Genomic DNA, 26,816 nt, shown 5'->3' on the forward strand with positions numbered 1-26,816 from the left:
TCCTTAGGCAGGCATGAACGGAACGATATAAACCAGGGGTGGGCAAACTTTTTGACTCGAGGGCCACAATGGGTTCTTAAACTGGACCGGAGGGCCGGAACAAAAGCATGGATGGAGTGTTTGTGTGAACTAATATAAAGTTAAAGTAAACATCATTACACAAAAGGGTACGGTCTTTTTTTTTTTTTTTAGTTTTATTCATTTCAAATGGGCCGGATCCAGCCCGCGGGCCGTAGTTTGCCCACGGCTGATATAAACTAATCAGTCGTATTATTAGCAGTCTGAAAGAGTATGTTAACAGAAGGATAACTGGTCTATATAAAATCCTAAGTGAACAAAAGCCAAAGTCGAAGGTGTTCAATGTGTGTCTGGCAATGGAAGAATAAAGAATTCCCTGACAAACCAGGGACTACTTAATTTGTTAGATTTCTCTTTGTATGGGAAATAAACAGAAGGAAAATGAATGTTTAAATTATCACCAACTCCATTTCAGGTATGTTACCAACTCCCTTTGTACTCACTGCTGATTCACCAAGCAACTTCCCATAAGGATGAGTGGGCTGGAGGAGAGACAGAATAAAAAAACAAGACAAAAAAACTCCCAAACGCTTACCAGCTAAACTGAGCACAATTCACTTGGCCCTTACTCTTTTTGTTACTTCACAAAAGACATCTGGTTCTTCCTCCATCTGTTCTGGGTTGGCTTAGTGCAATTAGCACCCTTAACCCTAATCAACTCAGTAAGAATTGGGGGTTTGGGGGTAAATCAACTTTACAGACTTAAACAATTGAGGGCCAGAATGTAGATATTAGGGACCCCACTAAAGTAATACCAGCCCAAGAGATCCTGTTTGAACAGTCATTCTGCATCTTCCCTTAAATCTCAACCTCTATTTAAAATACTCCTTCTTTGATGTGACCATAGTAAGTACTTCCCCTTCACCTCTGTGCATCCTCCCCCACCCCCTGCAGTTTTCATTTCTTATTTGCAAAAGCCTAAAATAATAAAATCTATTTGGAGTTTTACATTTGGCAAAGGACTTCCACACATTATCATCTCATCTTATACTTAGGACTATCTTCTGAAAAAAACAGGATCCATTATCAGCCCATTTTATATGACCCAATAACCTAAAGACCCATTATAAAACCTAATGACCCAGTAGGTTATATACAGTAATTCAATGTATAGGTTACAGCAGTGGTTCTTACCCAGGGACAATTTCTCACATGCTCCAGGGAGGGAAGGCATCTGTCAACATCTAGAGAAATTTTGTTTGTCACAGCTGGGGGCATCAAGTGGGTCCAGGCCAAGGATGCTACTAAATATCCTACAACGCACAAGATAGCTTCCTACAACAAAGAATCATCCAGCTTAATATGTCAATAGTGCCGAGTTAGGAGGCGTGAAATGAATCCTGTCTCTACTACTTATTAGTTTAGAAAACCTATTTAACCTCCGAGTTCCCTCATTTGTATACAAGGCAAGAAACTTAACTTGTTTTTTAATGTGTATACCGTAAAATTTGCTTCTTTCAGTGTATAGTTCTATGAATTTTGACAAATACAGAGTCACGTAACCACGGCCACAATAAAGATGCAGAACACTTCCATCACTGTGAAACCTTCCCTCATGCTGTCCATTTGTAGTTAAACAGCAGCCCACAGCTAGTGACTGAGTGTTCACCTCCCTACAGTTTCACCTTCTCTACAAGGTCATATAAATGCAATCATACAATATGTAGTCTTTAAGTCTGGTGTACTCATTAATGCATTTGAGACTCATACATGCTGGTGTGTGATGTATCAGTACTTCATTCCTCTTTATTGCAGGAAAGTATTACATTGTATGGATAGAGCACAGCTGGTTTATCCATTCACCATCTCAAGGCCTTTTAGATGTTACCAGTTTTTGGTGACTATGAATAAAGCTGCTATAAAAATCTGCACATAGATTTTTGTATGAACGTAAGTTTTCATTTCCCTTGTATAAATATCTATTAGTGGAACTAATGCCTTGTATAGTGAGTGTATGTTTAAATTACCAGTAACATGAAAAGCCAAGCTGCTTTCCAACGTGGCTGTATCATGCTGAAATCACAAGAGTGACGTATGAACATCCCAACTGCAGTCACTTGAACATGGTATTACCAGATTTCTGATTGTGCCATTTTAATAGGTATATATTGGTATCCAGTGTCGTTTTAATTTGCATATCTCTAATAATAAATTATACTGAGCACCTTTATAAAAATTAATACCTACTTTTGAGCAGTTTAAGGTTTACTAAAAAATTGGGCAGAAAATACTGTATTCCGTCTTTCATCTCCAACTCCCTCTCCTCCCGACACCAGTATCGCCTATTTTTAACATCTTACCTTAGTGTGGTACATGTGTTACAACTGATGAGCCAATATTCCTATATTAATATTGACTAAACCCATACAGTTCGCTTTTTGTGTTATGTAATCTGAGTTTGGACAAATGTGTAATGATATATATCCACCATTACAGTATCACCCATAGCAATTTCACTGCCCCCAGAATCTCATGCCCCATCTATTCATTCCTCTCTCACACTTTCTCCCCAAACTCCTGGCAACCACTGATCTCTTTACTGTCTCCATAGTTTTGCCTTTTCCAAAATGTCATCTAGTTGGAATCAGAAAGTATGCAGCCTTTTCATGCTGGCTTCTTTCCCTTATTAACATGCATGTAAGTTTCCTCGATGTCTTTTTGTGGCTTATACTCATTTCTTTCCAGCACTTAGTAATATTATGAGTTGTATAGATTTATCAGTTTATTTATTCATTCATTTATTGAAGGACATCCCTGGAAATTTCTTGTTTGAAGCTATTTCATCTTATATTAAATTGAAGATGGATCATGAGAATTCTCACCTTATATTACACAGTGTTTTACAAGATATAAGTTTGTAAGAACATGTAATAAATAACTTCAAAATGCAATGGGTATTTAATTTTAGAGTGTGCCTTTAACATTTATGTAAAACGCTTTTTGTACTCGTTCAATAGAAACTTATCTGTCCACTGGGTAAAGCTCGCAATAAAACTACTGGTCCGCAATGTGTTAAGAGACATTCAATTTTCTTTTACTTAATGTTAGCATAATATATCTTTTTCCATCCTTTTAGCATTTAATCTATCTTCATCATTATATTTAAAGTCACTTTCTTGTTGAGAATACATAGGTATTTTTTTTACTCCATCTGACTATCTGTGTCTTTTAATTGCTGTATGTAGACCATATATACTAGTATTTAATACAATTATTTTCCTTTCTGTTTGTACACTCTGCTTAATGTTCTTCTGCTCCTTTTTACTGCCTTATTTTGCATTGTTAAAATATTTTCTAATACTCCATTTTAACTTATCTATTGGGTCACCTGGCAGTATCGCTTTGTATTCACTTTATTAGTGCTAGCTCTAAGGATTACAAGATACATTCCTAACTTTTCAATCTACTCAGAATTAATATTTTACCATTTCCAGTAAAAAAAGAAAAAAAAAAAAAGCTTACAACAGAACAGATCCCTTTATCTCTCCCATTAGTATAGGTGTCATATATATTACAGCTACATACACTGAAAAATCAGACAATGTTATGAATTTGGCTTTCAATGTCATATATATTTTAAAGAACTTATGATGAGAAAAATAAAGTATATTTACTCAGTTATTTACTATTTCTGTGGCTCTTCCCTCATGACTGGTATTCTAAGTTTCCTTCTGATGCCATTCCCTTCAGTCTGAAGAAGTTCCTTCAGTATTTCAGAGCAGAGCTGCTAGCAATGAATACTCTTGGTGTGCCTTCACTGAGAATGCCTTTCTTTTGCCTTCATCTCTGAAAACGCTATTTTCACGCGATATCGAGTTCTTGGTCAATAGCTTTTCTCTTTTAGCAGGTAAAGGTTTACTTCCCCTGTCTGCTGGCCCCCAAGATTTCTGATGAGAAACCCACACTCATTTGACTCCCTGGTCTCTTGTATACATACTGTGGGGCTTTTTTTCCTCACTGCTTTCAAGTGTATTTTTTATCTTTGCTTTTCAACAGTTTTTGATTATAATGTACCTAAACCTGTCTTGCTTTGAACTGATACTGCTTGAAATTCAAAGTTTCTTAGTGCTAGGACTCAGCCCACCCACAGGTTAAACCCAGGAGATTAAGAAGAAAAAACACAAATGGTAAATTCTCTGCCACATCAGTTAATCTTCAAATTTTACCTTCCCTCCCCTGCTGTCACTTACTTTCCAGGGTCCTCAGCTGCGTTTTGCATTATTTCTAGAGCTTTCAGCTGTAATTAGTGGAGGGCCAGGATGTACACCATTTGACTAGCACCGGATTTCACTCCTCACATTTTAAAACGCAATTGTTTTCCTGACAGCACACAGGACAGATACAACTATGAATTGGGGAGGCAGAAAAAGACATTCCAAAAACATCAGAATTAAATGCTCAGAACACTGGAAATTGGACCAAACGCTCTTTAATTGACATGTTTAAATGTATCTAATTAAAGATCAAGTGCACATCTGGCAGGGTAAAACATCCATCTACTTTAAGATACTGTAAAAATAATCACACAGAAAACTTCAGTTTCTACTTTCTTCTCCATCTTCAATACAGATGAATACCTCGAAATTCTAGCCCCAGGCTCTCAAGTACTGACCTGTGTGTTCTGCCCACCATTTACTACTTTGAAACCGTGTCAGTTGGCTTAGAATTGTGTGGTCTATGAAAACACAAAGCCACTTTTCAAAGCCAGCTTTCCATTAAAAAACACTCTTTCAAAGAGTGTACTCCTCAGCTTCAACAAGATGCCTTAAATAACAAACACAAAAATAGCCAGCAACGCAGGCTTGCTCACAGAGCTGGCTCAAATAACAAAATCCAACCTAATTCAGGTCATTCAATTGAAGAGCCGCCTAGAACTGAGCGCCAATTCTCAGCGGAGGGAAACTCCCGCCTGTTAAAAGTTAAAATGTTTCAGAGTGAATACAAAAGGGTTTGCTCTAGGACAGCACTGGACTTACGAGCCTCATTTTCATAATGCACTTGGGTTATTTATTTAACAGCTTATACTTTGATGAGACTAGGCTTGAGCGCTCTCCCCTGTGAAAGCTTGACACACCCTGTTTTTCTGTCCACCTCACAGTGAGAAAGGGGCCTGAGCAGGTAGCAGGTAACCTCAACACTCCTTTCCTTTCCTCTCAGCTGGTTAAGAAAGCTCCAGGGTTAGAAGACACTTTACCCAGAGTCTAATAACATTCTCTTTACAGAAAACAAGCTAAGTCAAGGCAAGTGACTTGTCCAAAATCACATATTTAAGTAAAAAGTGAAAGGTCACCAATAACATGGCATAATGAAGCCAGAAGTGAGAGAGAAGACAGGTCTTTAAACAGGAAGTTACAAAGTAACATGTCTATTCCCATGTTTCATCCCTCTGGGAAAGAAACATTTTATTTTTCCCCATTGATTTAGAACACCACCTGCTCATCAACAGAAGATATTCCAGACAATTCAGTTAAAAGCTCAAGAGAACTAAGAGGAAGAAACAAAGGAGGCAGTGTTGTGCCATGTCCACAAGCAGGAAGGCCCGTAACCAGAACAGGGCATTCGTAAGTGCCAGGGCCTAGCTGATGGGCAGTGAATCGGTGTGCCTCAAAATCCAAGGACAGATCTGTTTCCCTTAACCCAACACTGCAATGTTCTGAGGAAATCTACAAATTGAGCACATGACCTGGTAAGCTGGTCCTCTCATGCAGTTACCAAAGGCCAGTCTCGGAAAATAAGTTTCACTGACTCACCCCAAAAGGTACAATTAGGCCTTGAGACAGGAAGGATATCACAAACAGGTCTAGAAATGCAGCATCTTCCCTCCCAACTGCTGCCTGAGCTCTGACAGCGATGAAGAAGAATACAGATCCGTCCTCAGATTGATCTCATTGGGTACCAAGTTTCTTCTCTGGTTACTGGTGCTACAACCACACACACACACTCAACACTCCAGGCCCCTCATTACCATCCTTGCTGCAGTTTCATTCAGAAAGGATTATTCAAAAATGTAAAGGCAAACAGTAAATGATTTTTTGAAAAATAAAGGCTAATCATCTAATTGGCTTTCCGAAGGCCCCTGATAAATGGTACTAAGGACCGAAGCTACCACTCAATAGTGTACCTGGAGTTTTGGAGTGCAACAGGTCTATAGATATGAACGGAGGGAGCGAGGGTGGCAGAGGAGAGACCCTCATTGTATTTTAATGGCCTAAAAATATGTTTAATTGATGAAATAAATTCACTGATATAATATTTCTTTTAGAACATGAAGCTCAAAAGCGGAACAGTTGCCTTGTTCTGTGTAGCTCAGTTGGTTGACTGCTGTCTCATGTGCATGCTGGGTTTGACACTCGATTCCTGGTAGGGGGCGTGCAGGAGTCAGCGGATCCACATTTCTTTCTCACATCTATGTCTCTCTCTCTCTCTCTCTCTCTCTCTCTCTCTCTCTCTCTCTCTCTCTCTCTCTCCAGCTCCCTTCCTCTCTGAAATAGAAACTTTTTTTAAAAAAAAAAAAAAGCAGAACAGTTAAAGATAAGTACCAAAGTATAGGCAGGTCTTACTCAAAAAGCAAATTGCTTGGTAGGACCTGAATATTTTTCATCGATATCTAAATTGAAAAAGATGACACATAAACTGATTTTATTAGACCACTTTATTTTAAAATTGCTATCTTTCTGAATGACCTCGAAATCACACATTAGAAGGAATTACAAGTTGGAAGAAATTGCACCTGACTAGCTAGCCAGACATTCTAGTATTTGAAGGGAAGAATAATCACTTCTTCAAAATACTTTTTAAAATCAATAATCAACAATGGCTGCCTCTTAAAGGAAAAGTAAATATTATATAAACAACTAACACAGCTCCAGGAGCCCTATATGGCAGGGTATTAATCTGGTCGGAGAAGAGCTAGGAGTCTTGTCTAAGCTATATTGACATAGTTAGCATACTACCTATATTGTATGTTATAGACCAATAAACATAGCAAAGCACTCTAAAAATGCTCTTGTTCACACTTAAGATTGAGAAACACCAAGTATTTTAGTAAAGAATAAAAACACCAAAGGGTGGTGAGAGTGGGGGAGGGAATATGAAGATGAGGGGATGGCGAGTGGTGGGAAACTAAGCTACAAATGGTTGCCTTTGTTTTTACAAAGTGATTTCTTTGGTGAAATACTTTTTAACAACAACAAAGAAATGAAGATGAATGTTCATCATAACATCATAAAATGTATAGTATGGAGTCAGCACCTACCAGTTTTGAGAGTCTATTAATCTCTAAATATTTTATCTAAATGACTACAACTAGAGTAAGTGTGGAAATACTTCCAATTTGCAGAATTTGCAAGTCAATCAGCTCAAGAACATGAAATAATTGGTTTTCTTGATAAGAATCATGAAAGTAGCAGCAGTAATCATTTAAAGAGACCAGAGGGGATTGTGGCGCTCCACGGAGAGTGCCAGAGACATATGGCTTTCAAAGTTGCCATCTTCGTATTTTACAAATTATCTTAACAAAATGAACAACATAAAATAATGTTCTTGAATATAGTTTGAATCCCCGAAAAACGATTCAAACTATATTCAGGTAAAATAAAGCTAATTTGAGAATTTAACAGGCAGGAGCCAAAAGTAATAAAAATGATTCAAATGTTTCCAGCAAATCAACCAATGTTTACCAAACACAAATAGAAGCTACCAAAGGTGACACTGTCCCCCTCTTCCATCGCTTGCAATCTGAGTATCTTCGCTCATTCATTCCATTTCAGAGGACAGGTTCCCTTACAGATTGGATGAAACCATTTCTCCACGGTAACCACTGAAGCAGCCCTTAGAAATCTGGAATCAGATGGGACCACAGAGGCCCTCCAGTCAGGCTATGAATACAATGCAGACTTCTCCTTCAACACCTGGACAGGTCTCTGCACAGTGTGCACACTGCCTACTTGTACAGACTCCCATAGACTCCTTGCTGCACTCATTGAAAGCATCTGTCTCATGGTTGGCCAGATCCAAGTATACACCAAAAGAAATAATACAAAATATTTGAAATGTAAAAGATACATATGGAACATATTATAAACATATATCCTAATACTTTTAATTTTTCTTGATTTTAAGAGCATTCTCGTAGCTTGAAAGTATTTTTAATATTAACTCTGTTATCCCGCATTAACAGCCAATTGGTTTGCTCTAGGCTCCCCCAGACTGGATACGCATGGAGCATGAAGGACTGAGCTCGGTGTTGGACTCCACTGGAGGCAACCCTGACAGAGCATCCATCTAAGTCACGTCATTGTATCTGCCAAATGTCAGAGATCACTTATCATTATCCCCCATGGGATTAATAAAGCATATTTTGCTCACCGCTGAGTAAAAGTGTTTTACAAATATGTTCAATGAAAGAAAGGGGGTATGTCAAATTCTTTAGCTGCAGAATTTCCCTAATCTACAAACCCAGCCATGCTTTCAAAAGAAACATAAAAATGAAGTTTTATAAGGCCTATTCCTAGGGAAACCAGAAAAGCTTCTATTAATCATCATACTCTTTTCCAAATGCCTCCAGATCTTCACCTTAATAATAGTTTATAATTTTGCTAGAAATTAATCAGTCTGTTGATCTGTAATTCCTAGAATTCATTTTCTTTTGAATAATTAAGGCAATGTTTGTCTAAATGACTCATCCCTGGATACATCATCTTCATGACCACTTAGAATAAAAATTTACTGACAATGGCATTAAATTCACATCTACAAATCCTTCTAATCCAAATCGAATTAAGTTATCTAGTTTTTTCACTTAAAGCAAATAGAAGTTAACTGTTAACCAGAGCAGTAGCTATTGATATGCAAAGCATAAATGCTTATTAATAAATTAGAGGCCCGGTGCATGAAAATTTGTGCAGGGGGAGGGGGGGTCCTTCAGCCCATCATGCCCCCTCTCACAGTCTGGGAGCCCTCAGGGGATGTCCTACTGATGGCTTAGGCCCGTTCCCCGCAGGGAGGCGACCCAGCTGATCAGGGGAAGGCACCGCCCCTATAACCCCTCCGCTGCTGCTGCCACTGCCAGCCATGGCAGCTGCGAGGCCTGAGTCCCGGTCCTCGCAGCCACTGGGGCTTACAGCTGACTGAGCCCACAGAGGCCTGAGCCCCGGGCCTCGCAGGCAGCCACTGTGGCTTTGTCTGGATGGACGTCCGGATGGACATCCAGATGGACGTCCAGAAGACATCTGCCCTAATTAGCATATTACCCTTTTATTAGTATAGATAACTATAATTCTTATATGAGAAATGCTTATAAGTACATATAAATCTATATTTGAAAATGAGTATCATTTTTAGAAAAATATAATTTTGAAAATGCTCTAGAATATAAGGATTTCTTGCACAAATATTAAGTTATTATGTAATTACTAAATGAATATCACAAAATTATGTGTTTCTTCTCCAACATTCGTGTGTTTCTTAATCAGGGTATTAGCTTATTTTAAAAAACTAAGTTCTTAAAAGAAAAAATGACTTCTTACTTCTTCAGTCTCAACATCTGTTCATTCACAATAAATACTTCATTCATCTGAATATTATTATGTTCTTTAAAATTTACTTATGTTGACAATATTATTAAAGTGTCACTTATTTGTTCCTATTTCACAGGTTAATGAAGAAATATGACCTAAAAATAAAAGCATTTTGTTAGAATCTTTTGTTGTGTTTTTGTTCCCTGAACTTCATTAGTTGAAAATGACCAACTACTGACAACAAAGAATAAAAGCATATCATATATGTACTTGTAGTAAATTCCATTTCTTTCTGTCCACTCCTATATTTCAAGGTTCAAATCACACGATGAAAATTGCAAATTTTTCTATTTATGCAGGAATTATGGCTGTGAAACTAGGTAACTTGTCCATTGTACTCATACTAATATACAACTTATAGCTCTACAGAGGGTTTTCATTACTAACATGCCAAGGAAACTTATTGCGCAGTTTACTTCTGTTTACTAATTCAATAGATGTTGCTGTCTACAATAGAGATAAAATGGGAGGAAAAATTCAGATCAATTAATCAAATGCAGGTGCCAGCCACCTATCAGGCACTGGGCAATGTCACAGGGGTTAAAAAAGGGCATGAGGTGGGCAAAAGACATAGCCTTTGAACTTTTAAAACTTATAATATGGTAGAGAGTACAGTTATGTAAAATTACATTACAAAAATACAAATAGCTACTATTTATTAAGCATTTACTGAGGACTAGGAACTATGCTACGCTTTTAATAGAAACTACTTTATCAGCTGACACACACAAGAACTCTATGAAGCCCGGCCACCGTGGCCCAGTGGTTGAGCGTTGACCTATGAACCAGGAGGTCACGGTTCCATTCCCGGTCAGGGCACATGCTGGGTCGCAGGCTAGATCCCCAGCGTGCAGTAAGCAGCTGATTGATGATTCTCTCTCATCATTTCAGTTTCTATCTTTCCCTCTCCCTTCCTCTCTGAAATCAATAAAATATATTTTTTAAAAAGAACTCTATGAAGTAAATTCTTTGTAAAGCCTGACCTGCTAGCTCCAGGGAGACACTATGTGTATTACTGTGCCTTACATATTTTATTTTATTACTCTCTACATCAAAGATATATGAGTATCACACTTGGACAGTCATAGAAGTGGTGTAGAGAAAGGCATAATAAAACGTGTCTGGACTGGCAAGGTATTAAGAGTGTAAGGAATTCACAAGATTAAAAACTAAAATGGTAAACTGGAAAACTGGCTTAAGCCAGGTCTTCATAGCATAATTTGATTATTTTGTTTAACAATTTAAGTTTCCATATTTATCAGAAGCACCCATATTCCAATTAGTTTAAAATGTAGCCGAAACCGGTTTGGCTCAGTGGATAGAGCGTCGGCCTGCGGACTGAAAGGTCCCAGGTTCGATTCCGGTTAAGGGCATGTACCTGGGTTGCGGGCACATCCCCGGTGGGGGATGTGCAGGAGGCGGCTGGTCGGTGTTTCTCTCTCATCGATGTTTCTGACTCTCTATCTCTCTCCCTTCCTCTCTGTAAAAAATCAATAAAATATATTTAAAAATAATAATAAAATAAAATAAAATGTAACATAAGACTACTATTTTAATTATCGCAATTTGGACTAGTGATGCCACTTCGTTGCTATGAAGTTACAGACTGGCCTCACTTGAAGCCTGGAACCACTTTTCACATCCAGAATTAAAATACAGGTCATTTAAGGATCAGAGCAACCTCAAGATCATGATATTTATTTTTTAAATTCGGTACATTTATAACATCTCTCAACATTTGTCACATCATAACACATTTACCCATGCTTTGCCCCCTATATTTATAACCAGGTCCATATGGAAAATAAAGTATGTCTTCTATTTATTTTTTAATCCCAAAATTTTTTATGCCCGGCCCAATGCTTAGTACCTACTCAATAAAGTCTATTACAGAATCTGAAATATGGATTGAGCACCAAGAAGAAAACAAGAGTCCTAGCTGGTGGGGGTCAGTGGCTAGAACGTAGGCCTGTGGACCAAGGGATCCCGGATTCCATCCTGGTTAAGGGCATGTACCTCGGCTGCAGGGTCCTCCCTGACCCAGGCCCTGGTCAGGGCTCATGCAGGAGGCAACCAATCAATGTGTTCTCTCACATCGATGTTTCTGTCTTTCCCTCTCTCTTCCACTCTCCCTAAAAATCAATGGAAAAATACCAACTGAGGATTAACGAAGAAGAGGAAGAAGAAGAGGAGGAGGAGAAGGAGGAGGAGGAGGAGGAGGAGGAGGAGGAGGAGGAGGAGGAGGAGGAGGAGGAGGAGGAGGAGGAGGAGGAGGAGGGGAGGAGGAGGAGGAGGAGGAGGAGGAGGAGGAGGAGGAGGAGGAAGAGGGGGAGGGGAGAGGAGGGGAGGAGGAGGAGGAGAAGAGATTCCAAATTCCATACCCAGCATCTCCAGGAGAATGATTCACTGAATTTTGGAAACATCAGAGAGAGAGATGATGTGAAGGTCGGGGGAAACTGATCAGGCCTCTTTATAGTCTGGGTGAAATATGACTCTCCAACCCTCACCCCCACCCCTATCTTGAATTCCATGTTCAACTAGAAAATGCAACTACTTTAATGACAATCCCTCTTCCTACAAAACTCTCTGCCAGGAATAGTGGAGACATTAGAGCATTCACAGCACTGAGTGTGTGTGTGGGAGGGGGAGGTGGGGCGGGAAGACGTACTACCACATAAGTAGTTTGATTCTACCATCGTGTGTCAACAGTTAATCGCTGAATCGCTGAATAAGATGATTAGGGGCGACAACCCATGCATAATTGAAAATCCATATTAACTTTTGAGTCCCCAAAACTTTACAGTATCTGCAGAGGACTGGTTCCAGGACCCCCACGGATATCAAAATCTTTGATGCTCTAGTCCCTGATACAAAATAATGTGGAACAGTGTACCTATACAGTTGGTCCTTTGCCTCTGCAGATACCTAACCAGGGAACAAAACTATTGTTTTCGATCCACAGATACAGAGAGCTGACTGTACACGCATTGAAATAAATCCACATACACGTGGACCAACGCAGTTCAAACCCATGTTATTCAAAGGTCAAGTGTAGTTACTTTAAGTTCATCTTGAGAGTCTAGTCATCTTTCATGCATGAATCAAATTCCAGTTTTCAGACCTGTAAGACTGATGCAGTGATCTGCTTTTGTCCCAGGTATTGAGAAATGTTAGACTTAAATGTCTTAAACTTAAAAATATCTATTTTTCCCAATTACTTTAAACCGCCTGAAATGACAGACTTGAGTCAGAAGCAACCCGAGAGACATTTAATTACCCACAACCACTGTACCATTTTCCTATGACATCCCCAATGCACAGACAACCCAGTCTCAGTTCAAAAAATTACTCACCAGGGTTATATAGTTTTAGTTTTTTTCTATTCATTACATACTTATCAAATGACTGCTGTGTGCCAGGCACCAGACCACGCACTAGTGAAGAGGGGTATGCAAAAACAGAAAAATAAAAACCTGTCTTCATAGAGATTATGTTCTAGCGAAGGGAAACAATAAGTAACATAGATATCAATTAGTGAAAAGTGCCAGAGAGAACAATAAAGCAGGGAGATTTAAAAAAAAAAAAAAAAAGTAGAGTGAGGAGTACCAATGGTGGGGGCTGCAACGTCAGAGTGATCGAGCAAGAACTCATTAAGGGGAGACATTTATGAAACACAAAGATGAAGGAATGATGTGGATGCCTGAGGAGTGCTTTCCAGCAGAGGAGTCAGACCTAAAGGCCAGGAAGGATGAACTGTGTGTTCTTAGAGACCAGGGCAGCTGGAGCAGGAGTGAAGTAGTAGAAAGCAATGTGGAAGGAGGGGGATGGGCATGAACACTGCAGCCGTGCAGGCCCCTGGCTGTTACTCTGAGTGAGATGGGAGCTACCGAGGGCAGCACTTCGAGGAGCACTGAAGTGGCAGGATCTGCTCCGTATTTTACAAGAATCATTCCAGCTGTCATGTGGAGAAAAGACAGCAGAGGTGTCAAGAAAATGCTAGGGGACTATCTAGGGCGGGGGGATAAAATGGATACATATGTAATACCCTTTGTAATACTTTAAGGAATAAAAAAAAAAAATGCAAAAAAAAAAAAAAAAAAAAAAAAAAAAAAGAAAATGCCAGAGTGGCTAGGCCGGTGTGGCTCAGTGGTTGAGCATCGACCGATGAACCAGATGGTTCGATTCCTGGTCAGGGCAAATGCCCAGGTTGCGGGCTCAATCCCCAGTGGGGGGTGTGCAGGAGGCAGCTGATCAATGATTCTCTCTCATCATTGATGTTTCTCTCTCTCCCTCCCCCTTCCTCTCTAAAATAAATAAATAAATATTTTTTTTAAAAGAAAAGAAAAAGGCAGAGTGAACAGCTGGGACACTTGCAGTGCTCCAAGTGAGAGATGGTATTTTGGATCTGGGTGACAGAAATGGAAGTGATGAGAACTAGATTCTAGACTATTTAGAGGCCAGACTCACAGGATAAATTAAAGTATCTGAGGAGGCCCTGGCCAGGTAGCTCAGTTGGTTAGAGAATCGTCCTGATATGCCAAGGTGTGGAGTTAGAGCTTGGGGCAGAGCACATACAAGAGGCAACCAATAAATGTGTAAGTGGAACAACTAATCGATGTTTCTCTGTCTTGTCTCTAAAAAATGAGTGTAAAAAAAGAAAGCATTCAACGAAAAATGACTGTTACAACTCTAGATTTGTAGTATTGATTAAAACATACTGGATAAATTTTAACATCAGATGAACAAGTAGAAGGAGAAACTGTAAACTCTGAAAAAATTCTAAGTATTTCCCTAATACAGGATAGAAGTGAATATAACGAAAGATTTTATAAGAATTCCCAACAAGCTTGCTTTCAAGACACATGACAAAGGACTTCATCAGTTTTTTGTGAGTTTTCTGCATATTTTCATTTCAGTCACTTCAATGCCTGGCGGGAAGGCCCTGCGTGACCTCTGAGATAGTCCTGAGACACATGCTGTCTCACCTACAAAACCAGATGGCCGCTTTACCCTGACACTGCCTGTCCACCCAAAAATAGAACTCTAGAAACCTATTTCCTATGAATATAGAGCAAATGTTGGAATTAGTTAGACATCGCAATGACTGCTTCAAATTTTACCCTGAGATTAACTTATAATGATGCCTACATTTCAAGAATCTTTGAAATCCATTGTTACACGTGCTTGAGTCACTATATAATTTTCTTTCAAAACTATAAGCACTTGCTAACCAAATATTAAATAGTGAATGTCTAGTCCTTGAATACTAGGCACACAATTTTAGTTTCCAATGTTCTCTCTCTGTTGTATGGAATGAGTTCCTGACATGGGAGTCATAACCAAATCCAAAAATATAATGGAGTTTTACATGAAAGCTTCCATTATTAATGTTCTTTTTATCCCAAAGCTATTACTTTCAAGTTTTTATGAACAGTATTCATTCTTTGCCTCTTAAGAGGCAGATACATCTTTTCCATGGGGAACTGCACTCTTTTGTCTATAAATAGGCATGTAAAATATTACAAGACAGACCTAATACCACAGGTCCAACCAGTCCCTTACTACCAGCAGAGATTACACTCAAACAAAGAGATTCACATTTTTACTACTTTCTTCAACCCCTCCACACGGCCCAGAAAAACAGCTTGTTCTACTCAGTGCTCTGCATTTATCTCCCTCCTCTTGCCTCACTAGGAAAGTACCCTTCTCTCAGACAACCTGTTTATCACTTCCTTCAAGACTGGGTTCAAAACTCCACTTGTCTGGCTGGAAGATAATTTTACATAATAGAAACTGAACACTTGAAAGACAGAGTACTGCCATGCTTTTAAATTACTCATCCTGTCTTTCAAGTTTGCCTGTTCCATTTATAGGTGGAGTTTTTACTTACCTGTTACTAGGTATAAGCATTAAACTCTCATAATAGTTTTATTTCCCGTGACTGCTAATAGGTATTAGGGCAGCGGTTCTCAACCTGTGGGTCGTGACCCCTTTGGCGGTTGAACAACCCTTTCATAGGGGTCGCCTAAGACCATCTTGCAGAGTACCAACCTATGAATCAGGAGGTCACGGTTCCATTCCCAGTGAGGCACATGCCTGGGTTGTGGGCTTGATCCCCAGTAGAGGGCATGCAGGAGGCAGCCATTCAATGATTCTCTCTCATCATTGATGTTTCTGTCTCTCTCTCCCTCTCTGAAATCAATAAAAACATTTTTAAAAATAAAAAGACCATCTTGCATATCAGATATTTATATTACGATTCTTAACAGTAGCAATGTTACAGTTATGAAGTAGCAACAAAAATAATTTTATGGTTGGGTCACATGAGGAACTGTATTTAAACGGCCAGAAGGTTGAGAACCACTGTGTTAGGGCGTGACTGAGACGGCTGCACCTGATAGCTAGAGTGACCATTTATTGCTAGCCAGGCATGTTTGCATGCATCAGCTCATTTAATTTCTACAACAGCCTTATTTTCTAAGTGCTATCATCACACTCATTCTGGGGTCATTGAGACTGAGGCATACAATGGTAATTTGCCAAAGGTTACACGGCTTACCTGTGAAGGCACTATAAAAGCACTTTACCAATGTTCACTTATTTAATTCTCATAACTACCCTATGAGGCAGGTATTATCTCTATTCCACAGATAAGGAAACTGAAATACGAGACCTGACACAGTCACCTGGGTAGTAAGTGGCCAGCCAAGGTGGGGGCCCAGGCAGCCCAGATCCAGAGGCCTCACGCATCACCACCAAGCATTCGACTTTCTGAATGAACCGTGTATCGGAGGTTTCGTGTGTTCAACTACAGCAATGGTCTCTTGAGTATTACTTTTATGCATTCTTTAGTTTGCTACATATTTAAGAGCTTAATATATAAATAGTAGGGTAGTAAATACAGTGAGAGGACATATACTATTACAGTGGAACCTCGGTTCTCAAACTTAATTCGTTCCAGAAGGCTGAGAAGCAATTTGTTCAAAAACCGAATTTTTCCCCATTAGAAATAATGTAAATTGAATTAATCCATTCCAGACTCCAAATGATTCCATTTTAACCTTTCTTATATGCAGTACATGTCTAATATGCTGTTTAATGTACGTATAAACACTTCTTTTCTTAAATTTATTGAACCACCCCCCTATTAGCCTTAAACGAGTCACTTTTAGCATTTGGTCCAGGATTGTCTTTCAGGTCAGCACGCAGCTTGTTCATATACCAATGCCTCCCAAATGGCTGACACTGGCTAACTGCTTTTATCCAAATCAACAAGTTTTTCTACTTCAATTGTCTGCGATCGGTTTCTTTCCCACCCTTAGAACATGAGCACTCTTGATGGTCTCCTTATGTTTTAAAATTGTGCTTTCTTTCACCAGCAACAAAAGCATTCTCTCCTTTGTTGCCTGAGAGACCCTTTTTGTCATGTTGAGAGTTGGAAGGGTTGTCAACACAAAAGTCTGGTTCCACAACAGACATATTTTTCTGTGAACAACTTGGTAGAGAACCGAACTGTTCGAGATGGGAGACATTCCACAAACGAGGTTTGACTGTACTACCAAATTCGGTGACCCTGTAAGCTCCTGGTCTACCAGGGAGATGAGTCATGGCCAAAAAGATCCACTGCAATGCATAATGCCGTTCAATGTCCTGAGCATGTGGTTCAGAGAAAGCGATAACATCCAGCAGAGGCCCGCTGAGGGAGCTTTCCTGATAAAGCGAGGCCTGGAAGGATGAGTAAACATCTTTTGGTGGTTCTATGTAGGATTAACAACCTCGTGTTTGTCTTTCCTTATGTGTTTTAAGACCAGGGACTATTTTTATCCTTGTCTCTCCAGCACCCAACAAAGTCATCACTCAGTAAGTGACTGTGGAATGGGTAGAGAGAATGTTATGGAAAAGCACATTCCAAGCAGGCAGAACATCACGACAGAAAGGAAAAGCAGAAATAGCTTTTTTTTTTTTTTTAAATTTAGTTGCTACATCATGAACAGTATCTGTGTTGTCCAACTCCAGGAGGCCCCACTGTATTCCATGGGAATCCACCCCCTCCAGGGTAAATGTAGCATGAATGGAGCCCTGCACCCCCCACGCCCCAAGGTGTGCAACACAGCTGCCCTGAGTATGGGCATCCCTGTTCACAAGCTCTTAACAAAGGAATGTTCTAACCAGTTCTGCTTTCCTCATTGTCACTCCATGGTATGCCACGGCTACTTTGCAAAGTCTATATTTTAAAATTCACGTCCACATCACAGATGCTGGTAGCTTCAGGGACCAGTCAGTGTCACTGTGCAGAGGAGCATGGGCTGACTATGAAGCCAGACCTCTCCTGGCAAATTCTGGCTCCACCAGATGCTTTGTGACCAAGAGAAAGTGACTTCATCTCTTTCTGCTAAATATCTTCATCTCAAAAAGAACAGTATTGTGCCACTGGGTTATTTATTATGAAGATTACGTAAATAGAGGCAAAATGTTTAGAAGAGTGCCCGACACAGAGTTGTAATGAGCAAAAGACATTATCATTTCCAGGGCATAGGCAGCTAATTCCATTGTCAATTCAGATTCTTCCTGGAGAGTGACTGCTGAGATGTCGCCCTCAGGCAACACAGGGAGATGATGAAGTCAGATAAAGAAGAAAGCCCAGGCCTCCACCCTGGTGGCACTGGTGATCCCCTGACCCTGCTCAGCCTGCTGTGAAGTGAGGCTCCTGTCATGTGGCTTTGACACTTATTCCAGACCACACCATTCCAAACAGTGGTGCTAATCTATAGTAATTCTATAATAATAAAAGCGTAATATGCTAATTAGACCGGACAGCCAAACGACCTTCCGGACCCCAGACCCGGGGCTGCTGAGAGGGCCAAGGGAAGCCACCACGGCTGCAAGGGCCGAGCCCCTTGCACAGATTTCGTGCACCAGGCCTCTAGTATTTAATAAAATACCAAGTATAAAGCACGCAGTAGTCCCCGTTTAGAATATCTACAAAAGTTGGCTATTTCTTTCTCTCTCTACATTCAAGGAAATTACATTTTAAATGTGGAAAAGGGGTTTGAGGTTTTCTGGTGAGTACAGGTTTTCCTCATTGCAGTGGAAGTTTTCTTTTTAGAAGTGTTGCTACTATTGATTCTGAAGGTCCAAGAAAAACAAAAGGGGGTTGGGGGTGGTAAAGAAATGAAAAGAATCCCACTTCTGGGAATATATCCTAAGAATCCAGAAACACCAATCAGAAAGAATATATGCACCTCTATGTTCACAGCAGCGTTACTTACAAAAACTAAAATCTGGAAATAGATCAAGTGCGCATCAGTAGATGAATGGATTAAAAAGCTGTGGTACATTAACACAGTGGAATACCATGTGGCTATAAAAAAGGACTTCTTACCCTTTGCGACAGCATGGATGGACCTGGAGACTATTATATTAAGCAAAAAAAAGCCAGTTAGAAAAAGACAAATATCACATGATCTCACTTGTATTTGGAATCTAATGAACAAAATAAACTGACAAACAATATAGGCCCAGAGGCATGGAAACGTGGAACATAATAACATATCTCAGTGGGATGGAGGGGACAGGAAGAGATTAGCCAAAGAATATATATGCATATATACATAACCCATGGACACAATAGTGTGGGGAAGGCCTTGGATGGGGCAAGGCTTGGGTGAGGGAGGGCAAAAAGGGGGAAAATGGGGAAGGAACATCTGTAACACAGTCAACAACGAAAAATAAATAATAAACAAATAAATGAAAAGGAATGAAGAGTTGTAGATAGGACAGATGTATAAAGCAATCCAAGTTGGATGAGAAAAAGAAAAGGAAAATATCTCATGTGCTTTTTTGTAAAATAGCAAGACTGCTTGCTATTTGAAGTCTACCAGCAGGTTCTACATTATTAGAGGTGTTAAAGTCAAGGACATCAATGTGAAGTCGTTTAACTTAGGCTGTATTCTTACTTAGGGCTTAAAATGCAGAAGAGGAAAAGGTGAATGGATGAAAAAAGAAGTGCTTTATACAGAAGTTACATGAATAACTTCAAAGAATTCACGTGAACAGACTTCCGTCATCTCACTGACAACTCACTCCAGGAGGGTGTTGCAATACTACCAGACAAGCACAATTAGGTCATAATCCTCATTATGATTGTCAAGCCGCCAGAAATAAAAGAGGGGAGAGGGTAGTGCATGTAAATTGTTAATGTGTATGAAACAAGAAAATAAAGGAAATTAAGCGAAGTTTTACTTTACACGCCAGTTTCATACCAGTAGTGAGCATAAATCCAATACAGCAATCCTGCTTTAAAAGAAGTTGAAAGTGAAAGCAAGAAATTGAGGGAAGGGGGATTTAAAAAAAACACACAAAAAAAGCTGATTGCAAAAAGAAAGCATTAGTTGATTATTTAAAAATCTGGCTGATTCTGGCTAACTATGCTTATCTTAAATGAAACTCTTTTTTTACATTAAAGCATAACTGCATGATGTTTTTGATAAAACAAGAGTTTACATTTGCTTTGCATTAAAGGATAAGAATTCAAAGTGCCATTTGGGGAAGAAAATGTGAAAAATCTAAAAGAATTACTCAACAGGCCATACCATACTAATTACAAGATGCAATATGCAGCTACAAATTGTGTTCCAGTAGAGGGAGCCCTGGAACAGAGACTGACAGAAGAAACTGATGTAAATCTAAAATTAATTCAACAAACCCAGTGTTGTATATACAAATATGTCAATTCTCAGTAAAGATTTTGAATATTGGTGAATATCCACATTTAGGGCCTTCCTGACATTCCCTATACAGGCACTAAATTATGTGTAAGAGGAGCAATAAAAATAAATGCGAACACCATGGAGAAAAGGCTAAATTAAACTGCTTGTTTTTTGGGTTATGTATGTGCTAATAGTGATAACAGGACTAAGTTCTTGTAACTTGCCCTTTCTTGACAATTTATTGTGTGTGTTATGCATGAGAGACACAATGTCCCAGATAACAATCAAATAAAGGAAAACTGTACTCAAATTCCTTCGATCCTGGTGTACCCAACCACACCTAAAAACTTTGATTACAAGTATAACATTCTTAAACAATATGTCATTGTAAAGGACATAAACAATAAGATTACCCTGTACAATACAATTTTTTAATTTTTTTTAGGGGGGGCGGCAAATTGTGTTGAAGGGGTTCAGAACAGCCTCCCCAAGATGAGCCACCTTGGCACGCGGATTATTTGAGCTGAAGGCAATTGAGGTCCTAAGGGCTCAAGAGAAAATTTACCTCTCCCTTAAAGAATTTAAATTGGGATCCGTGCCCATACTAAGAGGTATTGCCAGAGATAACTTTTTATGACCTATCCAAAGGGCATGGCAAACATCTAATTACTGAATATCAGCTCTTTTTAATATACTTTTATTGATTTCAGAGAGGAAGAGAAACAATGATGAGAGAGAATCACTGATTGCTGCCTCCTGCACGCCCCACACTAGGGATCCAGCCCGCAACCCGGGCATATGCCCTGACCAGGAATGGAACCGTGACCTCCTGATTCCGAGGTCCGTGCTCAACCACTGCGCCATGTCGGCCGGGCATCTGCTCTTCGTATGTCCTTCCAATGATCTACCTCTGCTCAGATACAAGAGTCAACATAATATCCAAATACCCAGTACTTGCCATAGCTAAACTCCAGGAAGCTTCATTTAGAGATCTCTGCAAAACATTATGCAATTTCAAAATCACAAATAGGAGTCAGTCTGACTGCAGAAATGTTGCTACCTAAAATTGTTATTTGTATGCCAGAAGAAACATACAAACAAAAAACATGATCTGGGTGTCCCAAGCAGAGAATGCTGAGAAAAAGAATCCTGATCATTTGACTTTCATGCCAGGTGATTTGCTGAAGGCACAGGTGGTTCCTATAAAAGAGGTTTCACGTCAGCTGTACTTCGGTCATATTGGGCTTCAACGTGCCCACTTAACATTTTCCTGAGAGCCTTGCCTCGCTTCACTAATTAACAGGACAAGAAACAAACTAAAGGGGGGGTCAGTAATGACAGCTTTGGGACATGAAGTGCAGGGAACCGGGGTTCAGGCTCACAGTTCATGCGGAGTTGTTTAAATGGGGCTCGCTTCCCCTCGGAGCCTACAGAGAAGGGATGAAAAGCGTAAATGTGAATGGGCAGATCATCGGGAGCCCCGGGTTGAAAGGGCTTCTTTCATCAAGCCCAGCCCCAGGGGAGAAATACATTAAACGCACCCCAAAGGAAACAAAAGCTGAATTATGAACTGCAACATCTGAAAAGCATCAGCGGTGTGTCTTAGAAACACTACCAGCGAGACTGAAGTCTCAACCCCCAACTCTCCCTCAAAAGTGCTTTCTAATAATACTGACCACATTCCAAATAGCTTCTGTCTGCCAAGAACTCAACGACTGTACTTCCCCTGCTCAGCAACCAGGGTGAAAAATCAATGCCAGGGGAACCTCAATCCTTACTTTTGAAGCACATTGCAAATTTCTTGCTGGGCATTTATCCACAGAGGGAGTAGCTCCTAAATAAATGTAGGAAGTGAACATGACCTTTTAGCCGATCATTTTGGTTCCCAACAGGAAGGCAGGAGAGGCAAAACGAAGAGAATGGGTGAATATGAATGTAAAGGAAAAGTGAGAAAAACAGAGGGGCAAAGAATTCATTTGGGGGAAAGACGAAAGCAAAAGGCCATGCAAAAAGAATAAAAGCAAGAAGAGGACAATTATACTCCACCTAAAGACAAATGACTAGAGAAGGAAAGAGAAGGGGGTAGCACAGAATAGCTTTCGGGTCCAGAATTACTTAACTTTAAAATTAACCTACTGTGACTTTAGCACTGATTGGGTTCGGAGTTTGGAATCCTAGACAAGGAAAGGAGCTAGCGGTGGAGAGACAAAGCGAGGCAACGCAGGAAAGCAGAGAACCGCCCTCATAAGCTGCGGAGCAGCATCAGGTTGGGCTGGATCAAGGAAAAAGCTGGTGAGGAGCGGGGTCCTGTAAGTGCTCGGAGAGGCAGCAGTCACGCGGGTTCACTTTTTCGTGGAAGAGCCAAGATTCTCCGTGGGCTGGGAGGTAACTGCATCAACCCACCCACCACCCACCGCCCACCGCCCACCTCCCACCTCCCGAGGGAGCCTTTGAGGCAGGACTAACAGACGGACTTTCTTGGGGCAAGAGAAGTGGAGGGAATCCTCTCCGACCTGGCAAGACCCGACGGAGACCCCCCAAACAGAACGCAGCGACCAGGGTCAAGAGCGGGGAGGCCAGGGGCCTCCAGGGGCCCTTCCCAGGTCCCCAACTCACCGATGCCAAGCCCGACGACCAGGCGGCCGGCGAGCAAGGTCTCCTTGTTGTTCGCCGCGGCCAGCACCGCGGAGCCGGCGGTGAAGAGGGCACTGGCCAGCAGGATGGAGGCACGGCGGCCGCAGACGCCGTTCAGGGCCCCGCCCGCCAGCGCCGAGACGGCGGCCGCCCCCACCGTGCTGGACACCAGCAGCTCCTGCCACAGCGCGTCCAGGCTGAGCTGCCGCTTGAGCAGCAGCATGGCCCCCGACACCACGCCGGTGTCATAGCCGAACAGGAAGCCGCCCAGCGCGGAGAAGACCGCCACCACGTACACGAAGGCGGGGGTCTCGTCCTGCTGGAACTGCTGCCGCGCCGCGCGCTCCAGGTCCCCGACGCCGCCGCCCGCGCCCGCGCTCTGCAGGCTGCTGCTCGACTCGGCGGCCGCCAGGAGGCTGCGCTCCCCGGCCGCGCTCGCCGCGTCCGGCTCCGGCTGCTTCCTGCGCCGCTCGCCCTTGAGGCTGCTCAGGCTCCGCAGCGTGTACTCCACATTCTCGCTCGCCTTGCGGGACATAGGGCGGCAGGGGCCCGGGGCTGCCCGGGGGAGGGTCGAGGCTCCGCGGGCCGGCGGTCTCGGAAGGGCTGGACAGCCTGAGCGGGCAGGGGCGACCGCCGCCGCCTTCCTCCGGCCGGTGCCCGCTCCGGATGCCACGGCCGCCGCCGCCGCCGCGGCCGCTCCGGGGAGAAAGTTGCTGCCCGCCGCGCTCGGGCGCTGCGGAGTTGGAGGCTGGCGGGTCTCACTCGAGACTCACGCCCCGCGCCTGCCGAGCTGGCGTTGCGGAGCGGGCGGGAGGCGGGGCCGCGGGTCACGTGCGGCCCGGGGACCAGCGGGGCCCAGCCTGGGAGAGGCTCCGCCCCCTCCGTGGGCGGGGCCGGGCTCCGCCAGCTCCGGACTCCGCCCCCAGGTCCAGGAGAACCTCGCATCCAGGCTCCTTCGTTCAGGGCTCTGGCGTCACTAGGGAATTAGCCCTGGTCTGGGGGCTGCAGCTGGGCATGGGGCCCATGTGGGAATGCGGGGCAATAGGCTCCCACACCTGAGACACTGGCTACAAGGGCTGCACGGTTGGGAGGCCAGGGAGAGAGCCCTGTAGCACATCCTTGACCTCCCTCTGCCAGCCTGGGGATGGCCTTGACGGGAAAGGGCCTAGAAAAAACCATCTTGGTGTGGCACATAGCAGGTACCCTTCACTTTATAATATTGGGACGTCTATGAGTTTGTGGGGGAGCAGGTCAGGACTGTGTTCTTCCATGTGTATAACATGTTTGCTCTCATCGCCAGTCCCTCCTCGATTTATGCTTATTTTAAACACATGGTACATCTTGATTCTTTATGAGGACAGAGATCCTATATCTCCCCAGGTGAATCCCATAACTCCTTCTCTGGATGTCTGATGTGTCAAAGAAAATTCACCTTTCACTCTTGTATAACCAGGTACAGTCGTTCCCAGGGGTAGAAAGTAAACCCAAGAATCTGATTTGTGATTTAATAAGCAATCTTCACCCCCCTGAAAGCTCAGGGAAGGGAAGGCTGTCTTCTCCCCTGAAGAATCCCCACTGCGGCTCTCCATTTGCAGGGCATTTTGAATTACTTCATTTTGGGGACCAGTTTTTTAAACTGTTAATTGCCCATTCGTTTATGTTTGTCTTCTCTCCCTGTGACTTAAATCATTCTTCAGAAGAGAAACATGATTTTGTCTCTGATTTACTTTCATTCTTCAGGCTGAGGGCAGAAGGTAAAGAAAGAAAGCATTATATGATCTTATTCCTAATGTCAGTGCTTGTATTTCCCTTATTTGAGCAAAAGATTTCTTAGCCTGAGGCCTATTTTCATGTAGTCCAAAACTTTTTTCTCTTAAAGGAAATGCTTTTTTCGCTCCAGTTTTAATAAAGCTGTGTTAGAATTTGTCAAAATTGCTTTTAGTATTTGGATTATCAGTCATGATCATAGCCCACAGTATAACACTTTCCTTTCCAGCAACAAGAAAAATACATTGAGTTCAGAGGACTTAATTTTTTAAACTTACCGTGTGGCTTCAAAGCAAGGCTGAATCCTCATTCTCTAGGATCAGTGAAACAGAGAGAGCTTTTAGCTCTGAAGCAATGAACGCGCCTTCATATTGACAGTCTGCAAAGATTCAGGTGAGAGCACCTCTTTCCCCGCCCGTACAGTATAGTAAAACTGCGCCACCTGGTGATGAGCCTGTTCACGGTTTCTGATGAGAAAGGCTCCCCAGACCAGATCAGCTGGTAGTGTTGACAGTTCTTCTCTTGTTGAGATGAAACAAACTGCTTTTATTCCTAGAACGTGGAGTGAACGCCTTGCCTCCCGAGCACCCCTTTTTGGAAATCCACCTCTGTGTAACAGAACACTAAACTACTTAACTGGTTCTGTTCCATATCTTCAGGGCATTTAAATACTTACAATCAGGTTACATCTGAAAACAAATATGACAGAGAAAAAAAGGCAGCGGGAGTTAAACGGAGTTCTTCTCAGCACACGGAGGGAGCCAAATTCAATTTAGCACCACGTCGTAAGTCCAAAATGGAGTTTCCAAAGCCTGCCCCAACAGCAGGTCACAAAAGCCCATCGGCTGAGAATCAAAAGACATGCGTCCCATCGCTATCTCTGTGTTATTCTGCAACTTTTGACAAACCACTCAATTAGTTTTTGCCTTGTGTTCCTATTTGCAAAGGATATAGTGGTGCAGCCACTCCTCATTAACTAGAGTAAGCATGAAAAAGTATTTTGAAATATTAATTGGTATTGCCACTAAATAATAATTATAAACATCATTATTGATTTGCAAGGTGAGTTCCAAAGCCCCAGTTTTAAGTACATTTGCTTTACAGCCTCCAGGAAGACTAAGGGCCCATTGTAGAAAAGGGGAAGAAGAGAGAGAAGCGTTTTAGCTACACTGTTACACATTCTGAATATCAAGCAAGGACATTCATCATTAGTCCAATAAAAGTTGTTGTGGTCGTTGTTGAGAGGGGATGGTGGGGTTGGAGGCAGAGTGTTGTCTTTATGTTTGTTGGGTGTTTATTTTTTAATTTCACAAGATATGTATTCTTGTTGTAAAGCAGTATAACAATAATAACACAAAGATTCCTTCCCAATTATCTCTTCCACCATAACAGTCCCATTTCCCTAGAAACGAGCCCGCCTACTACTTTGAAATGAATGGTTCCAGAACTTTCTATATGCATGCATATGTATGCATTTATATGTACACTGTAAAATACAGAGGTTTTATTTGTTTTTGTATTGTTTCAATTGCAAAAGAAAGAACACCCAAATTAAACTGGTGAAACCCAAATCAAAAATCATAGCAGAAAAGGAGGGTTTATTGGCTCTTGTCTCTGAAAAGTTTATAGTAAACTGATTCAAGTACAGCTGGATATAGGACTCAAACACCAGCATGTCCTTAAGAGAAGACATTGCTCCATCTCTCCACTCCGCTTCATGCTACTTAGGCTCCATTCTCAAATTCCATGTGGTGGCCAAATGGCTACAGCAAGCTCCATTCTCTATATCCCATTCCATTCCTGTCTGAGGGGCAGATAACAAGCTTCTTGGCAGTCCTAGCAAACTTTTTCTTATATCTAATTGGACCTGCTGATTATGTTGTCAGATCAAGAGAAAGGATGGTCCTGGCTGTTGTGACTCAGTTGGTTGGAGCTTCGTCCCGTACGCCAAAAGGTGGCAGGTTTGATTCCGGGTCAGGAGGCAATTAATCGATGTTTCTCTTTCTCATCGATGCTTCTCTCCCTTCCTCTCTCTAAGAAAAAGACAAAG

At 41.7% G+C, this 26,816-nt stretch overlaps 1 protein-coding gene across 1 annotated transcript in view; it reads right to left on the reverse strand.

Annotated features, from left to right (window-relative positions):
• The window catches only part of SLC2A13 (solute carrier family 2 member 13), a 293,193-nt gene extending 269,383 nt beyond the window's left edge, over nt 1-23,810 (reverse strand). The window contains exon 1 of the mRNA XM_059682573.1: nt 22,982-23,810. Coding sequence (XP_059538556.1) covers nt 22,982-23,534 — 553 coding nt within the window. The 5' untranslated portion in view covers nt 23,535-23,810. The remainder of the gene's footprint in view (nt 1-22,981) is intronic.
• Nucleotides 23,811-26,816: the final 3,006 nt, after the last annotated feature.

This window comes from Myotis daubentonii, chromosome 2 (assembly GCF_963259705.1).
Source record: "Myotis daubentonii chromosome 2, mMyoDau2.1, whole genome shotgun sequence".
NCBI classification, from domain to species: domain Eukaryota; kingdom Metazoa; phylum Chordata; class Mammalia; order Chiroptera; family Vespertilionidae; genus Myotis; species Myotis daubentonii.